Source organism: Chlorocebus sabaeus, chromosome 26 (genome assembly GCF_047675955.1).
Source record: "Chlorocebus sabaeus isolate Y175 chromosome 26, mChlSab1.0.hap1, whole genome shotgun sequence".
Lineage (NCBI taxonomy): Eukaryota > Metazoa > Chordata > Mammalia > Primates > Cercopithecidae > Chlorocebus > Chlorocebus sabaeus.
In genome coordinates, this window is record NC_132929.1 from 33,149,033 (window position 1) to 33,168,279 (window position 19,247).

At 45.9% G+C, this 19,247-nt stretch overlaps 1 protein-coding gene across 2 annotated transcripts in view; it reads left to right on the forward strand.

Annotated features, from left to right (window-relative positions):
• Window positions 1–236: 236 nt before the first annotated feature.
• The window catches only part of MYZAP (myocardial zonula adherens protein), a 93,789-nt gene continuing 74,778 nt past the window's right edge, over window positions 237–19,247 (forward strand). Inside the window, exons 1-2 of one of the 2 annotated variants that reach the window (XM_008016468.3) lie at window positions 237–444; window positions 12,808–12,894. In XM_008016468.3, coding sequence (XP_008014659.3) covers window positions 370–444; window positions 12,808–12,894 — 162 coding nt within the window. In that variant the 5' untranslated portion in view covers window positions 237–369. The remainder of the gene's footprint in view (window positions 445–12,807; window positions 12,895–19,247) is intronic. The other variant, XM_008016467.3, reaches the window with a different exon arrangement.

Genomic DNA, 19,247 nt, shown 5'->3' on the forward strand with positions numbered 1-19,247 from the left:
AATGGGCAGGCGGACCTCAACTCTGCGGGGGACAGAGAGAGTGTGGGGGTCCAGGCTGTCCAGGGCTCCTTCTTGCCCTGGGACTGACCCTGGGAGGGCGCAGCACCTTGGGAGAGGATGGTGCTCAACTTTAACCGGGTCGGCGCCCTCGGAAGAAAATGCAGCCTGACTGGTCGGGTGAGCGCGCTCGGCCCCGCCCCACCCCGGCCCGGCCCCGCCCCCGGCCCCACCCCCGGGTCTTCCCGGTGCAGCTGGAGCTGCAAGTAGCCGGCGCCGTCCCGCGTCGCCCCCGCGCAGGGCGGGCCCCGCACGCTTATTCGGCCCGCGAGGAACGCCGGCGTCCAGCCCGCTACCGACCGCCGCTGCGGGATGCTGCGCTCCACGTCCACGGTCACCCTGCTCTCGGGCGGCGCCGCCAGGACGCCCGGGGCGCCCAGCAGGAGGGTGAGTAGCTGGGGGCGGGAGCCGCCGCCGTCCAGTTCCCCCATCCCGGCCGCCCTCTCTAGAGGGGACTAGGGATGGGAAAACTCGGGAGCCAGCATCTGGCCCTGACGCCCCACCCTGGGCTCAACTCCCCGGTCCTGTGCCGGCTCTGGCAGTGACCTTCCCTGTTGAGGTTTCAGGGGGCCCACCAGCTGGTAGGAGACGGCTTAGGGGACTTTATGGAATTCCCAGAGATTTCCTCTCCTTCCTGCCTCTCTGTCAAGCCGAGTTTATTGGTGGCACCAGTTTAAAAATCAAGGAAGGCATTTGTGCAGTGTCCCTACCTTAAGACCGAAAATAAAGAATGTATTTAAAACTCAAACTTTCCTTCTTCCATTAATTAAAAGAAAGACGGCATCACTTGTGTCCACTAGTGACAGGGTAATTCTGGAGTGGGATTAGCCAAGCCGGGCACCACTGTGCAAACCAGAACAGCAGCCGGCCGTCCAGGAGCCCAACTGTGTGGCACTCTGGTTTATGTAAACCACTTCTTTCTGATTTAAATATTAGTACAGTGACAACAATGGCAGCACTGAAAGCCCGGGACAGCATCTCCAGGGAATGTTTCCCTTTGGAAGTGCTGTTTCTTTTTTATCTTTGTGCCATCTTTTCCCATCTCTCCAGATGCTCTATAAAAGAAATGCTCCATCTTTCTAACAGGGTCAACGCCTTCGAGCAACTGCCAGGGGCTTGGCTGGTGGCTTTTTAGTTCTTCCATTTATCATGATCTTCAGTACTTATCACTTGGTACCTCTTTACTCTGAGACTTCTGTAATCGTGTTTCCTCAAGATTTAAACAGGTAGTTAAGTCCAAAGCAAAACCCCCACTGGTCCTCCTGTCTGCGTGCAGGTCTTGGACCTGCTTATTTGCTTTTACATGTCTTAAGCGAGTGATGGTGGTCACCTTATAAACTGTCTTTCTTTAGCTCTAGAAGAAAGATGTGTTACTCTTGGGCATAGGCCAACTGATGGATTCTGAGGTGTGTGTGTGTGTGCACTCACCAGACACTTAGGTTGTGTACACACATGCATGCACGTGCACACACACACACACCCCTCAGAATCCATCAGTTGGCTCACGCCCAAGATTGACAGAACTCCAGTTGTCCAATCATTAGCATCATAGAATAAGATCCACATTGGGTCCAAGGGGTTTTCCAACCACAGTCCTGGCCTTACTCTAAGTTGGGTGTTTGTATTTTTCTATGGAAATCTTTCTCAATTTGAACACAATTGCAACTGAGAAAGAATGAAGTCACTGAAAAGCTAACCCTGAGCCCTGAGAGGATCATATGTGTAACCAGACTGCATGAATTGCATGAGATTCTCTGTAACTTCCCTTCCAGAGCTGGGGATTAGTTGGGGTACCTAACCTAATATGGTGGATTGATGCAAAAGTGACTAGTATACCAGATCACATTTCTGAAGATTTTTGGTCAAACGTTTCCTTTGGAGTATTTCTTTGGTGTCGGGCACATTGTGACACTCTTGAAAAGACTTTGCCTTTTGAATAAGATGGCAGACATATTTTGGACTGGAGAACTCAGGGCTCAGGTTCAGGCCATGCAGGGCTGTCCTGAGTACACTGGTACTTGTTTCTGGAAAGAAGCTATCTAAAGGGTGTAGGGTTCCCCCCAACTTTACGGTTTCTAGCTCTGCTCATGATTTGCAGATGTTACAGGTACTATCTGTGTGTGTGCTGGGGATTGTGTGTGTGATGGGAAGCTGTGAGATGTTGATTAATTGATTTATTGAACATTCATAAACCTTTTTCTATGTGGTAAAGGGCTGGCATTGGGGTCCACTCTACCTGTAGAGGCAGACATTGTCCCAAACTAACATCAAACAAAGTGGTGATGGTTATAGTGAGATGAAGAGTTTACAAAGTTCTGTAGAAGCTAAAATAAAGGTTCTTCCTGAGACATGTGGAGAAGGCTCTCACTACAGGTATGTTTTTTTGAGATGGAGTCTCACTCTGTCACCCAGGCTGGAGTGCAGTGGTGTGATCTCAGCTCACTGCAGCCTCTACCTCCCAGGTTCAAGCAGTCCTCTTGCCTCAGCTTCCTGAGTAGCTGGGACTACAGGTGCACACCACCATGCTCGGCTAATTTTTGTATTTTTAGTGGAGATGGGGTTTTGTCATGTTGGCCAGCCTGGTCTTGAACTCCTGACCTCAAGTGATCCAGCTGCGTCAGCCTCCCAAAGTGCTGGGATTACAGGCATGAGCCACCCCGCCCCGCCTACAGGTGATGTTTGAGTTTAATCTTGCAGGATGAGTAGAATTTGTAGGGGAATTGAAGTTATTGGGATACTGAAAGGAGGAAATAACCATCTCACTGGAATACTTGGCATTTATAGTAATGTACTGCATAACCACATTTCGGTCAACAACAGTCAGCATATATGATGGTGTTGGAATGGCAGGCTATATCATATCTCCTAGGTGTGTGGTAGGCTATACCATCTAGGTTTATATAAGTGCACTCTATGATGTTTATGCCACGACAAAAATCACATGATGCATTTCTCAGAATGCATCTCCATGGTTAAATGACACATGACTACTTTATGATGATGGCAAATTGGACCTGCTTTGGGACGAAATGCCTATTGTTTAGAAAAGCAGCAACAGGATGTCCTGAAAATAAAATTGTAGACCAAATAATAATTGGAAGTGTACCTGAAGTTGAAAGTTGTTCAGTAAATACTGTATTGTTCTGTTATTCCTCTCTGATGGTGGACAAGTGATGGACTTGAACATGTTAGCCATTAAAATTGTGTTTCTGGTTCATCCAAAGAGCTCATCAAGTTTGGGACCGCAGGGGAAACCAGCCTATGTGCGTCCAGATATTCAAGCCAACCAGAAGTGGTGGTGACAGCTGACACTGAGCAGGGACTCCTGCGAGCCAGCTGCCAAGGGTTATGTGGCTGACTGGACTGTCACCAGCTAGCCTTTGTTCAATGGCTGCCACCTGCAATTTGTATTTCCTTCTTATCTGAAATCATCTCTCAAGGAAAAAAAAACCAAACAGGTGGCGAGAGTAATTTCTGTCAGCTGATAAACAAAGCTGTGAAAGGCATTTATGGATGCCAACCAGCAGAAGTTGTGAAATTAAAAAAACTCCCTTCAAACCAGTTGTGCACTAAAAATAGTTTTATCTATGGCAACAGCAGGAAGACAAATTGACTGGAGAATAACCACAGCCGGAAGATGACCTTGGGGAATGGGGGGAAACAATTTTAAAAATATTGACTTTGCTTCATGCTTTTGAAAGGAATTTTATAAATTCCAGTTAGTCTTGCTAAATGGGCCTTTGAAATGGAAGGTTCGTTGTGTGGCTAGGTTGTGTGCTTTGTGGGGAAGGCATGTGTTGCTTTGTGGCTTCCCCGCAAAGCACACAACCCAGCCGCACAACCGACCTTTCGGCACGATACTTAGTGCTGAGTATTTTTGGCTAAGCTGTTCCGCTCCTGGGCGTGGAATGATAGACCTGTCAAGGATCTTCTCCAGCACCTTGCTCTCTTGATAATAAGAGACTTTTGACTGGTGTTGCTGGTATCATGACCCCTCACTGGCACAGAAAAAAACAAAACAAAACCCAACAAGGTCACAGGATAGGACTCTCTCCTAGCCTGCCCTTGCTGATATTTCTTTCTATTTGGCAAAGGCTTCCTCTGTTAAACACTGGAATGGGCCTGCTAGTCATTGTTCCTTGGCTAATGTGCCCCTCTCCTATGTCCCATTGCTGCCTGACTGGCTGAAAGTAAAGAATTCTCCTTAGCTGACTTCTGAATGATCAGACAGGTGTTTACCGCACTCCCCTTTCTCAGGAGACAGGAATGTCTGTGCACACAAGCTCTCTATCATCCCACAGGTTCTGAGGAAGGAACCCAGATGTTGTGGGACCCTTGGCATCTGGTGGAAGGAAGTTGGCTGCAGCATTCATTGGGGAAGGGGAGGTGGATCCTGCTGCACCCAGAAAACAGACTGGCTGCACACAGGGCCCTCCTGAGCCAGCCCCTGATGGGCTAAGTTGTGAGGGTTTGGAACCATGGCGTCCTCTGGGCTAAGGGCAGGGCTTAAACCTCTGCTGGTCAAAAATGACAGTTGTAGGCTCAGAAAAAAAGGTGCCCAGCTCTATGCTTTTTTTCTTTCACCTCGCCTTGTTTGATATAGGATGAACAGACGTGAATTCTGGAGACTCGTAAGGAAACTTGATTTCTCCTAGACATTTATGGAGATCCCATGGCTTTTCCACAAAAGATGTGGAATGTGATTTTGACCCATTTGTCTCTGGGGCGCTGATGAAGTGCTGTGTATGAGGTCCCTGTTGTAGTTTACCTATGCCGTGCATCCGTACGTGAACAAGAGACCTGGAGGCTGGTGTCACCAAGCCCTGGTCACTGGGGAAGCTTTCAAGTCAATTAGCCTCAAATGTTCTTGTCTAATTGAGTTCAAGGAGCTGTGGGCGCAGGGCTGACTAACTAGAGACCATGTTAAATATTTCAACCCAAGATACTTCTCAGCACTCATCATGCCTTATGGTCTTACGGAGTTCCAGTGCTTCTCCAGCACACAAAAGAGCAATACACTGGTGTCTACCTCTTTCCCTCTTTGGCGAGTGATAGTTCCTAAGTGTCAGCCACACTCCTGGCTCTTTTTCACTCTTAAAGGCCAGGGTGATCTTTCTAAGATGCTAAATCTAGTCTCCTGAGTCCTCTGCTTCAAGAGCCTCCTCGGTACTGCAAGGAAAAAGTTCACACTCCTTAGGGTAGCATCCAGGCCCTCTGGTTGGGCCCGTGCCTGTCCTGTTTCCCCTCCCTGTATGTACTCTTCTCAGATATTCCCAATTGTTTGCCATTCCCCCAAACTTTCGATGCTGTTGCTTGCCTCTTTGCTTTTCTTCATGTTTCTCCTCTGATAAGGGTTGTCTCCTCCAGGAAGCCTGCCCTGAACCCTGAACCCTCCTTCTTGTGTTCCTCTAGAGGCCTGTGCATGCCACCATTACTTGTGTCACCTATGATTACCTACTGGAAGACAGGGCTTAGGAACCACCCCTCCCCAGAGCTGGTGGAATAGGCACTTAAAAACAGAAATCTCACCAGGTCCTGCAGGAGCCACGGTTAACGTTGAATGGGCAAATGGAAAAACAGGAAGAGAAGCTTTGGGTTAAAGCCATCCCATCACCTCTGACCCACCTGGGCAGGAAATGGGTGACAAATACGTGGGAATGCTGGCCCAGGTGAGGAGTTTGACAGTTCTGGGAAGTCCTCCAAATATTCGAGTTGCCTCATCCTGCTGCACAGTTGGAGCTTCATCCCTTTGATTCAGTCAGTGGTTCTCAACTGGTTATACACAGAATCACTGGCAGGCTTAAAATAACCATGTCGAGACCTCATCCCAAACCAATTAACTGGGAACCTCTGGAAGTACAGAAAAGCTAGGAAGCTTCCCAGGCGATTCTAATATGCAGCAAGCTAAGAATATTTCTTCAAGCATTACTCTCTTCTATAGCTTTCTTGGAAATGCAGACACTCCTGGGACCGTGTTGCAGAAAGGACCCTTGGGCCTTGTGGGATGAAGGGCAGGGTGGTGGTGGGGCAGGGCGGGGGAGTCCTCACACTGCCAAGTCACACTGGTGTCTTTGTGTGCCTTCATCCACCTGTGTTTTCTCTCTGGATCTTGGCGTTTGGGGCACATTGTGTGCCTGATACAGGACACAGCTACAGAGAGCAGGAATGTTTTGTATGCCTCTGAGCTAAGAATGGTTTTTACAGGGGCCTGCAAAACCTAAATATTTACTGTCTGGCTCTCTACAGCAAAAGTTCGCCCCACCCTGATGTAGATAACTGGGCTGCAAGTTCAGGGCCACAGCAGAGCCAAGAGGTCTAATCTAGATGGAGCATGCTCCGTTCCGCATGCAGCCTGCTGCAGGCTCCTGGGATTTGCTACTTGTGCTGAGCAGAGAGGCTGGGGTCTGTTCCCCGCAGCCACACTTACAAGGGCCCCACCTTTTGTCATTAGGGGGAGCTGGGCAGGGATCCACAGTCACAAAGTGGAACAGGCCTGAGAGAAATGTAAATACACTCGGCTAATTTCCTCAGGGAAATCCATCACCGTAAACTGTTTAGCAAACCCCTGTCACCTCCCGGAGTCATCTTCTCCACCCCCTTTTTATTTGAGATGGATATTTTTCCCCTCGGTGAACCCAGGTGCCCGAAGTTGAGAGCATGATGATACTGGATCTGCAGAGTACCCCCTAAGTGAGACCCAGGCCATCCATTCTCCACAAAAGGGTCAGAAACAAGGCCCAAGGGGACCCATGTCCCTGGGGCACTGATGGAGCGCCCCCAGAGGCCCTGAGTTGCCAAAAAGGGTTTTGTTGTGCTTTTTCTTGTGGAGGAAACCTGAATGCTACCTGTCCCTCCCTTGCTATCCCTCCCAGGGGGGTTGGTTTCAAGAAAGTGCAAGGCACTCCAGGGAGTTTCAGCTATATTCTCACTTTGTTTTAGTTCAACCTAAAAAAACTACAAAACCCAGTGCTGAGCGAGTGCCCATCATGTGTAGATACTATGCTAAGCACGGTAGGGGCTATAAAAGTGGTGATGGTACAAAGCTTGCTTGATCACTCCCCCTGTGTTTTCCCTTCCATCCATTTTGTAGTGCATGGAACACAGGAGGCACTGAAAATGACCAGTTGGATTATTGAATGAACTCAGATATGAATATTAATCTCTTCCTCCAAAGATTTGAATGGCTCCTTATTGTCTTCTGACTACAGCCAGTGCTTCTCTATCATGCATTTGTAGATTGATAGCTCAGCCCCTACCTATTTGTTCATTTTCCTGTCCTACCCAGGCTTAGGTTCTTATTCTTGGAACTTGCCAGCTTCTGTGCACTTGCCACAGACTGGAACGCTTTGCCTGATAGCTGTTGTTGTTATGATGGTGGGTTCTCCAAACCTCACTGACCTGAGAAGTTCTTCCTGTCCTTCTATACCCAGCTCAAATGGTATCCCAAGGGACTTTCCCATGTACTCCCACCTCCCATTAAGATTAGTGTTCTTCTTCCTATATTCCTATATTCCCGTGATAATAAACAATGCTGACACAGTGCTTAATGCGTGCCAGAAATTGTCCTAAGCTCTTTACACACATTAGCTAATTTAATCCTCACAACTTTCCTAAGAGGGTGCAGTATTGTTAGCTCTGTTTTACAACTAGGGTAATGGAAGTACTGAAGACTAAGTGGCTTTCCAAAGGTCTCAAAGCTAGTAGGTGTCAGAACCAATATTGGAAGCCAGGAAGTGCATTTTCACTGTGCTTTAACCACAAAGCTATCCTGTCTCCATACACCTTGTATTGGTTATTCCAAGTGTTCTTGATTGCCTTGTTTGGGTATATTTCTAGATTATGTACTCCTTGGGGGCACAGCTATTTTTTTGCCATCGTGGTACCCTCATAGTCCCTAAAAAGTATTTTGCAAGTAGTGGGTGCTCATTAACTGAGTAATAAAGTACACTGAGCCCAGCTTCCTGCTTCGATTCCCTGGAAGAGACCCTTGCCCCCAGGGACAGCTGGTCAGGTAGCAGTGGTGTTCAAGGTAGGATGCAGTTCTTTGCATTGTTCATAACACAAGCCCTGAACCAGCTGCTTTGGGAACCCCTGGGAATAAAGTGCCCTACCTGCCCTTCAGGCACTGCCAAGCCTGGGGCAGCTCTGGAGATTGTGTATATGAGTTTCAGGAGACCATGGATATCAGCCTCGTAAAATGCTCGGAGGTAAGGAATGTTGCCTTGATGTTACTCAGGGGAAGATTTTCCCATGGGGAGATTGCTAAAAGTGAATGAATGGAGGGAGGTAGATTGTACTCAGTCAACTTTATGGGTGGTTCAGGGGTTACTGTCCTTAGTGCTTCTGTTAGGGATTCAGCATACCTTTTAGACCTTTAGAATGTGCCTCTTGCCGCTCCTGAAGCAGTCTTGTGGAAGGATTAGTCTCTTTCTGGATCTGTCTCTTTCTGACATATTTTCTCCCAGTCTTTATTATTACTATTACTACTATTAATATTTTAATTAAAAACTTACATATACTTAACATTGTTGCCACCAACACAGAAATGTGTTTCCTTAAGAATATTTTCCCCCTACATCTACACAAATTATCAGAGAATATTTAAAAAATAAAAATAGGATTATTCTTAATGTTTTGTTCTGCAACTTTCTTTTTTCCCCATGACCATACATTTGGCTGTCTTGTAAGGAGTATGTGTGATCCTGTTCTAAGCTGGGTTTAAATTGCTCCTGAACAGCCAGTCCGTCAGTGGGTCAGTATTTATTAAAGAAAAACCCGTTGTGCTCCTTAATGTTTTGATAAAGCACCTCTGTTGACAAGAGTAAACTTTAAACAGGGTGCTGCAGTAGCCTCAAGCACCTGCTGTAACTGCCAAGTGTCTTTGAAGTCGTGTGTTTTATTTTACAAGTTCATTTTATTTTATGCATTCTGTTTACCTTGTGGCTTTGTATACCTCAGGGTATTGCGCAGTGTGAGAGCTTCATATAAGGGTTGCCCAGCCCATCATAGGAAGCATGTTGAGGAATATAGATGGGCAGATGAAGAATGGGCTCAAGCCAGGGGAGGGACCATCTCACTTTGGAGTGATTGGACCCATGGGGTCCTCTTTCTGAAAATTATGGCCGTTAAGGACCCTAAATAATCAACCAACTGAAAGTCATCACTTACAGTGTTAATGTCTCTGATTCATTGACCAAATTGTTATTTTCATGGAAACAGGGCTGTGAGGCTAAGCAGGTCTGTTTCATTTTGAAGCATATAGTATGATGATAACATCTAGATAATAGTAAAAATATCTGGCTGTGTGCAGAGGCTCATGCCTGTAATCCCAACACATTTGGAGGCCGAGACAGGAGGATTGCTTGAGCCCAGGAGTCTGAGACCCACGTGGGCAACATAGTAAGACTCGTTATCTACCAAAATAAAAAATTAGCCAGGCATGGTGACGCATGCCTGTGGTCCCAGCTATTTGTGGGGCTGAGGTTGGAGAATCACTTGAGCCCAGGAAACTGAGGCTGCAGTGCTATGATTGCGCCACTGCACTCCAGCCTGGGCAACAGAGCAAGACCCAGTCTCAAAATAAATAAATAATCAAATCAAAATAAAAATATCTAATATTCATAGAGGCTTACTATGTGACACTCTCCTTTTATCCCATTTTACTCTTGAGATTCAGAGAGATTAAGTAACTTTCCCATAGACACACAGATAGTAGATGTTGGTGCCTGTGTATGTGTGTGTGTGTGTGTACATAGGATATATGTACATGTGTGCATACTTGTGTGTGTGTGTATGGGATGTGGTGCAGGAGAAAAGGACTTCCTTTTCCTTGCAGAATTATGCATGGACTAGACCCAGCCTAAGAGGAGATTGTTGAGCACCACATGTTTGGACTGTCTATATGGTCTGAGTTACACTTTGATGCTTGTGCAAATGGTTGAAACCAGTCTGAGGGGCCTGGAGCCAGAGGGTTGCCTTTCTCTGGAGAGATTCAAGATTCCCATCAGTGTTGTTGCCTATCAGGAAAGAGAGCTACCTGGTAGTATGGCTTGGTTTTTTTTGGCCAACATGACCGACGGTGAGCTTTGAAGGTTGCTTGCAAAGTTGGCCGCACAAGAGGCAATGATAACCGTGGGGGTCAGGCCACATCTGATTCCGGGGTCCCCTGGGGGATGATGCTTGCCAAAAGGAGGATGAGGATGGAGAGGGATCTTGAAACCAAGTCATGTGATTTAAAGAACTGGGGTTGTTTCATCCAGAAGAAAGGAGGTTCAAGGGACAGGAGGACTGTCTAGAGAAAGGGGAATTATTTTGTAGTCCAAGGACAACCCTGGGTCCATTAGGTAGAAATTCTGGTGTAAGCTCAGATCAGGAAGTTAGAGGTGCCTGGTAGCAAAGTGCAATGCCTTGGAGGGCGGCAATGGTATATGTGGAAGTGCTAACATGGGTCCCAAACCTGGGATCCCTAACCTGTTCATGGAAAATGAACAGGCTGGTGCCACCTGTCAGGTACATTTTTGGGTGTTGGGTTTCTTCATAGGTGGGCAGGTTGAACTCAAGAGGTGTTTCATGTTCCTGTAGCTCTGGGCTTCTAGGCTGCAGGTTAGTTTTGCTCAGAGGCCATCCTGTGGACCAGTGCAGATCTGTGACCCTGCCAACCAGACTGGGGCGGGGGTGGAAAGGGTTTGTTTGCTAGGGCTGCTGTGAAAACTACCACAACGCCAGTGGCTTAAATAACAGAAATTTCTTGTCTCACAGTTCTGGAGGTTAGTGGCCCAAAATTAAGGTATTGGCAAGGTTGGTTTCTTCTGAGGTCTATGAAGGAACTATCTATTCCAGGCCCTTCTCCTTGGCTGTTGACAGGTCATCTTAATGTTTATATGACGTTCACCCTGTATGTGTATCTGTCCCCAGATTTTGCGCTCTTATAAGGACACCAGTCATTTTGATTTAGGGCCACCGTTATGATCTCATTTTTACTTGATTACCTCTGTAAAGACCCTGTCTCTGAATAAGGTCACATTCTGAGATGCCAAGAAAGTGGTTAGGACTTTAATGGATGAATTTTAGGGGGATGCAATTCAATCCATACTAGGGCGCAAACAGCACTCCCATGGATCGAGCCCATATGGCATTTCAGGCATGTGATGGGGGCCATGAGTATAAGAGCTAAGAATGCAAGCCCCAGAGACTGCCTGGGTTCAAATCTCAGTTCTGCCATTTCCCAGTCATGTAACCCTTCAGAGGCTTAGCTTACTCATCTATAAAATGGGGCAGGTAAGAGAATCTATTACCATAGGTTTGTGGTGAGGGTTAAATGAATAAATACCTGTAAAGCACTTAGAAGGTTCCTATACATGGTTAGCTATTACTATTATTACTGTTATTGTCCCCTTGTACTACAGATTATAGTAGTCCATTTTTCATGCTGTTGAGTAGGGATATGACTTTGCTCCTAGTCACCCTTTGTCAACAGAATATGATAAATCACACAAGTTGTAGCTTCTCTCACTGAATGATGTAATGCTTTTTTATTTTTAACAGAAATGGTACAACTTAGACTTTAAAAAATCATTTAGGAACCTTTGTGCAATATTTCTGTGAACTTTGTTGGCAACCTTTAATAAACTGACATGAGGATCTCAGTGACTAGTGGCAAATGTTCATGCTGGTACAGCTAATTAAGGAGTCAGATGTCTTACCAACTCGTAAGCATTACATTTTCTTCTCCTATGCCTTTCCAGCTAACTGTCTTAATTTTAGTCTGTATTAAGCAAACAGGGACAGCTTTTTTTAAATTTTTAATTGTAGCAACGTACTTGTGAGATTTACCCATTTTGACCCTTTTTAAGTGTATAGTCCAGTAGCATTAAGTGCATCCACACTGTTGTGCAAATGGCACCACCATCTATCTCTAGGATTTTTTTCATCTTCCCAAACTGGGATTCCATGCGCTTTAAATACTAACTTTCCCTGTATTTTTACCCGCTGGCCACCACAGCTCCACTTTCTGTCTGTATGATTTTGAGTACTCCTGGTATCTCATCTAAGTAGAACCATACAGTATTTGTCTTTTTGCCACTGGCTTATTTCACTTAGCAAAGTGTCTTCAAGGGTTATCCATGTTATAGCATGTGTCAGAATTTCCTTCCTTTTTAATATTGGGTAATATTCCATTGTATGTATAAATCACATTTTGTTTATCCATTCATCTGTCAACAGACATTTGGGTTGCTCCCACCTTTTAGCTATTGTGAATAATGCTGCTATGAACATGGGTATGTGGACTTTTTTGAAAAAAAGTTGTGATTAAACATGTACATGTATAGTATAGAAAAATTAAATATATAGGCAAGTAGAAAGCACCCTCCCATCCCAATAGAGATATCCGCTGTGCATATTTTGGCTTCTGTCCCTCTAGCTATATTTTTGCCTATACTTGTGAAATGAGATCATTCTACACATATCGTTATGGAACCTGAGCCATTGGTAAAGAAATGTTTGAAATGGATCAAGTGATGTGGTAGTTTCCTTCTTTAAGCCCCAGGGTGGTGGTTACCTGTGCTGTACCAAGCTGGCCTGGTACTGTGAAGATAAGGCTGGCCTTATCTCCTGTATGGCTCCTGTATGATCAGGGCAATGATCCCCATTGGAAGTAGGGGAAACAGGCTGTGAGAAGCCCAAGGTCATCTGGCTCTTTCTGCCTCACATGCTGACTCCTAACTGGCTTCTCCTTTCCCTCTCTTCTAGGCAAATGTTTGCAGACTACGGCTGACCGTACCTCCTGAGAGTCCAGTTCCTGAGCAAAGTGAAAAGAAGATTGAGAGAAAAGAGCAGGTAAGGTATCTCTGAGGCAAAGCCCCGAAAAGTTCCAGTCTCTACCCTTAACCCACTCTCCCATCTCCTAACCAGGCCATTCCCAGAGGCTGAGTGTTTGCTCCAAGACCCTCTCAACCTTCCCACCTCATCTCCTGTCTTCCCAGAAGACAGAGAGCTCTCCCCAGCTGGCTCTGCCAGCGACGTGCCCTGCTCTTGTTTCTTGGTGAACACTGTGGCTTTGTGTTGCCTTGAAGCTGCAGGGACACTGGCCTTAGTGACAGGTGCTATGGCAGGGAATGTGGGTTTTTCTGAAACAGCCCAATCTAGTTGCGTCAAAGGGCCTATTGTGAGCTGCTGGCGGGGCTGGAACCTTTCTCAGCAGCTTGGAGCAGCAGCCGGGGGCCGTGCTCCCGCAGAAGAGAGGAAGGCCTGGCAGGCAGCATGGTGCAGGGAAAGGGCACTTTCTTGGCTGGGGGTAGGAGGCATTCCGCAAACATTTTTGTGCCAGCTCCTGTGCTAAGTCCTGAGGCCAAGAAGATAAGTATGTTCTTGCCTTGGAGGAATTTGCCGTTTTCTGGGTGAGACAATGATGATGCGATATTTCAGGTGTTAGGATCCATTCCTGTAAGATGGAATCTGGGAACACAGAGAAGGAAATAACTGACTGCTTCGGAGGTGACCGTGAAGTAGGAGGCTTGAAGGATAAAGAGGAGGTCCTGCGACCTCTAGGCCTGTGGTTCTGGCCAACCCATTGTACTCATTCATAATTATGGGGCACCTACTGCATTCCAGGCACTGTTCTAGACAGTAGGAGTATAGTAGTGAACAAAGCAGTCAACCAAATCTGTCATCCAGGGAACTTACATTCTAGTGGGACAAGAATGAAAGTAAACAAAATAATGAAGTACATTTTATAGAGGTTAGGAGGTGGTAAGTGCTGATGGAGACAAAGTAAAAGAAGGGGATGGGGTGTCAGGAAGTAGGCAGTACTTTTTTTTGTGCATGTATTTTATATGATTATAAAATAAAATAAAATGATATGATATAAATGTCATAAATGGAGTCATGACGTAGTGACCTCTTGAAATATAAGCCTTGCTTTGGGGTTAACCATGAATGTGGTCAACTATAAAAAAGAAAGCTTCTCATTGACGGCCAAGTGTTTGATACTGTCCCTAAGTTTACCGTAGGCCTCTGTCTGTCCTTGCCGTCTCCTCCCCACTTTCTACCAAGGACAGAGAGCTGCCTGTGTTGATGCAACTGATGAATGCCAGGGAAAGGAAGTAGGGAGAAAGGAAAATGAAGTTCTGACTAGAGAAAGTGAGAAGAAGTAAAATTGCTGATCTGCCTACAAAGAGTGGATGAGTTCTACTAAAAAGATCCGGAAAAACAGCTAGTTCTGGGTTGCAGCAGGGAAAAGATGAGGGGGATATGGGACCTCTGGAAAACAAGGTGCCACTCAGAGACAAATGGGGTCCTAGTATCCTAGTAAAGGACGAGCAGCCAGTTTGAACGGGCTTTCACTGGCCAAAAATGGGAACAACTGGAGCATCAAACAGAATAATGATAGTCATGGGTTATAACACAATGGATATTTTAAAAAATCCTTATGTTTATAGTAATAATTGGAGAAGAGGAGTAGAGGCACAAGATGAGAGGATAAAAAAGGGAAGCCCCCTTTTTTTAATAGAACACTAGCTAATCAGTTCAGAAAATCTCTGTTTTGTAACCTCCAGGTATACTCATCAATAGATGCAAAAATAAGTTGGTGAAAGATTATTGTAGGATACTCTCAAAGTATCACCCCAATGGATTACTGATTCTAAAGGGACAGTACCTTCACAGTGGAGTAGGCAGGCAACCAGCATTTCAACTGAGTGATTCAACCTAACTTCACCAATAGTGGGACGAGCTGATGTTACATGACTTCTGAGGTGATTCAGCTAAGAGGTGCACAACATCACATACGTAATATTCATGCCAAACTTGCTTAACTAATAATAAGGAAACAGAAAACCAGAATGTGGGACATTCTACAAAACAATTGGCCTGAATCCCTCAATAAATTCAATGTTATTTTTAAAAAAGATGAGAATTTGTTACAGATAACAGACTAAAGGGACTTAACATTAAATGTAACGAGTGAACCTGGATTAGATCTTGGCAAAAAAAAAAAAAAAAAATCCTATAGAAGATATGCTGGGATGGCTATACAATTTTGTATATGCACTGTATATTACATATTATTAAATAAATGTTAATTTTCTTGTGATAATGGTACTATGGTTATGTAGCTGAGTGGCTCTTTCAGCTTCTGTGTAGCTTCGAACATTCTCCAAAGACAAAGTTTGGGAGTAAAAGTCCTAAGCAGAGAGTAGAAGTGGTCAGGCTTCAGCCACTGCACGCCTGCTGATGAACAGGACTGAGTGGGGCCATCTGTCACTAGGCAGTGTCCCCTTCTGTCCTCACTGCTCCTCTCCCTGCCTATCCCTTTTAGAGCTGATGACTTGGTCCAAGACATGGGCCTGGGCTGTGTCCAGCTGCTCAGAGCTGCTTAGAACACTTTTTGAAGAAGTGGCCTAAGCTGGAGTGAGGGACAGGACAAGGGCCTGGTGGCTGTGCCTGTTGGTACGGATGGTAGAGGAACAGGGGAATATAGTCTTTTGGAGTTAGACCCAAGCTTCGTGCCTTGGGAGATGTTTGTGAAAGGTTTCTGAGTGCCAAAACTGGGGTATTAGGTGCTGGAGGACCCTGGAGGGTCTGTAACCACTGAGGAAGAATCAAGTAATGCCACGGAAGGAGCCTCGTGTGTTTAGCTGTGTTGAGTGGAGTCAACAAATTGTGTGCCAGTTTGCCTGTTTGTCTTGAATAGTGCTTTTCAAACTTGTCAATAGGACCCTCTTTGAAAAAAAAAAATCAAAATGTTTTACTGAACCCTCATATGCAAACCGAGCAAAAGTGGTGCTAATGGGGGCCCAAGTCCTCCCAGTCTCCCTTTACCCCTCAGCCCCCAGAAACCCTCCTGTGGATGCTTGAGAACTCCAAGGCCCTGAGGAGCACAGGACAGGCACTGCTGGGATAGCGTATGCACTAGGATACTTCTTACACCAGGTGGACCAGGCGTGTAGTCTAAGTGCCTGTGTGTGACACATTGGTGACTCATTGCAGAAGAACTGGGGTAGAGGGGAGGAGGGTGGGGTTGTTGTTTCCCTAGGGATGAAGTCCTTGGGTGGTGTCTGCCCTTGAAGTTTCTAGGGGTAACTGGGAGGTTGCTCTGAGTGATTTCATCACCATGTCCTGGCCAGGTTCCTGGCATGAGTCACTGAGGGCCAGGGCCATGCACTGGCGAGGAGACTCTGTAGGGACCACTTCCTTGGATGTGGTTTCGACATGGCTTTCCCTCCTTGGAACCCATGGAATTGCAAGATGCCAAAACTCTGGATGACCCTACGTGGTCACATGACTTTGGTTCCTTTGAAGAGGGATCGTCTGTGTGCAAAGGCCAGGGGATTGGAGCTGGCTCAGATATGTGAATAGAAAGTTGTAAATGGCCCGATTGACTTCTGTTGAAGTGAGACTTCTCAAGGATTTCCAGGGTCCTGTTAGAGCTGCAAATGACGTGGGCAGCCTGGGCCTTCCTCAGATTTTCACACTGTTGTGGGAGGTGTTTAATATTGCAGGGATGCCACAGTGTCATGAGACAGCTGGCCATGCATAGAGGCTGCTGCCATTTGGGCCATTCTTCCATCTGCTGTTCTTCAGTCATTGGAGAGAGGAATTACTCCCAATGTAGGTGTGTTGTGGATGGCGTATTTTGCCCATTTCCACAAAGGTGTGTTTGGAGGCTGTCAGATGCAATTACAACAGGGTCAGCACCTTCCGATGGAGTCAAGGGTTTGTGGGGGTGTATTTGGAGGTTTCCTACCCCTAAGGCAGATCCCCTGGCTGCCTGTTCCTTTTAGTCCTTCAGGAGACATCACCTGCCCCGAGACTGCTTTCTGCTGACCACAGATGAGCTCCCAAATGCACAGCTTCCTCATCCTTAAAGTAGACACAACGATGCCTGGTTTCAAAGAGTAAATGAGCTAATATATGCAAAATACTCACCACAGTGTCTGGTCTGTCTTATGGATTAAAGAGGTAATGACTAAACGCTGAATCTCTTCCCTTTGAATGCCAAACCCAGTGGCCCTGGGTCTTTGTTTTTACCCCCTTAGACCTTCTGGAGTTATTCTCCTGCCTGAAGCTGCCTGTCCTGCCTCTCCTCCTTCCTGACTTTATTTTCCATACACATAGCATCTCTTCCCTCCTCTTAACCCTTGCTGAGGCCCTAGCCATGCTTGGAGTCCCTTCCCTGCCATGTCTCAGTTTATCCAAGTCTTCCCTGTCCTTCAAGGCTCAGCTAAAGGCCCACTTCCCTTCTGGTAACTTCCCTGACTTCCATGTGCTGTGGTCACTCTTCCGTTAACCTACAGGACACCCAGGCTGCCCCTTTCATTTGGCACCTAGCTATGTACTGCTAAGAACTCCACGTAGGCATACATATATATTTTTTGCAAAATTTTTGTATAACGTATATGTAGGCACATACACACAGAGAAATTAGGTTGAGTCTTTTTATTCTCTCTTCCCAAAACCTAGGTCTCTGCCTTGCACATAGTCGGTGCTTAATGAATGCTTGTTGGTTATGATGGTTGAGTTTTATATTAGCTTCCTAGGGCTGCCACAACAAAGCATGAAAAACGAGATGGCTTCAGTAACCGAATGTATTCTGTCACAGTTCTGGAGTTCAGACGTCTGGGATCAGGGTGCTGGTGGTGCCCCCTCTGAAGGCTCTAGGGGGAGAGTTCTTCTTTGCCTCTTCCAGCTGCTGTTAGCTCTTGGTGATCCTTGGCTTGTGGCAGTATCACTCCAATCTTCACATGACATTTTCATGTTTCTGTGTCCAGATTTTCCCCTTTTTATAGGGACATCAATAGGGCCCAGTCTAATGGCTTTATCTTAACTTGACCTGCTCTCCATATAAGGTCAAATTCCTGGGTACTGGGGGTTAGGACTCCAACATATCTTTTGGGGGGACGCTATTCAACCCATAACTAGGTTCTTTGAGGAAATCACCTTGAATGATATTAACAACTCACATGAATTAGCCGTGGGCTTTTATTCGAATATTGAACATTAAAAATCATTAATAATATGGGAGGGTGCTGATTAGTTTATGGGCACAAATTACATGTTGAGAAATTGATAAATGTAGAACGTAATGTTTATAAACATGCCGAACCTTCAAATTAAAATTGGTAATAAATAGTTTTGAAATTAAGTACCTATTGTTTTCAAAAAACTCTGAATTTATGTATCCATATTCTTCTCCATAGTCATGTGCAACAGATTCCTGTGTGTATATGCAGGGACACACACCTGTACACACAGAGACAGAACCCACACCAGCTATTGCAGACTTAGCATATTGAATCAGGGCCTCACTGCACAGTTGAATTTTAGGGAATCTGATTTGAGTCGCTTCTGAGTCTTTATGATGGTAAAGTCCTGTGCGAATAGATAAAATAGCTTGAGGCAGATACTGTTTTAAATAGCTATTGACATCCTCGCTTTGGAGGTGTCCTTCAGTGACCTGTTGTTTTTAAAGAAGCTGTTTTCTCTCTAGACCTTTGAGAATGCTGAGTGAGAGAGAGCAGATGCATGAGTATGGATGTAGAATTGGGAATTTTCATAACCCAATAAAATGTTGAAAAGGAGGAAGTCTTTGCCAGTAGGTTTTATAGTCTTCTTTCCTTTAAAAGCCTTGGATGAATAAGCCTGCTGAGTTCTCGTCCTTGGTGTGACTGTTTATACAACCTCGCGGGTTGTTGCCAAGTGAGCGAGTGTGCTGCCATGATTCAGAGCTTCAGGTGGGGGCCGGGCTGCCCTTTGTGACAGCACACCAGGGACTCTGCGTGCCCCTCAGAGATAACAGCCCCTGGAGGATGGGGAGAGACCTAGGGTTTGAGTCCCGGCTTCCTCATGAACCCCTGTGGTGGTTGGGCCAGTCAGGTTATCTCTAGGGGTCTTCATTGCTTCTTCTAGCAAATAGAAGTGTTAGTCTAGAGCCAGTGTTTTTCCGCACATTCCTTTATTCACGTTGGTAAATGTGGAAGTGTTCTTGGTAAAGCAGTCAAGGTGCAGCGGGTGGAGCTGAAAAAAGATCAGGGCTATGTTGGCTGCCTCCAGCAGGCCCCCAACTCTTCACCTGACAACCTTGACAGACACGGAGGAGGAGCTGGGAATAGTGTCTGAAAACCCACTGGTCTCTACAACTCTTTTCCATTTTTTGTAACCTTCTGAGACTTTGTGATTCACTCCCCATGAGG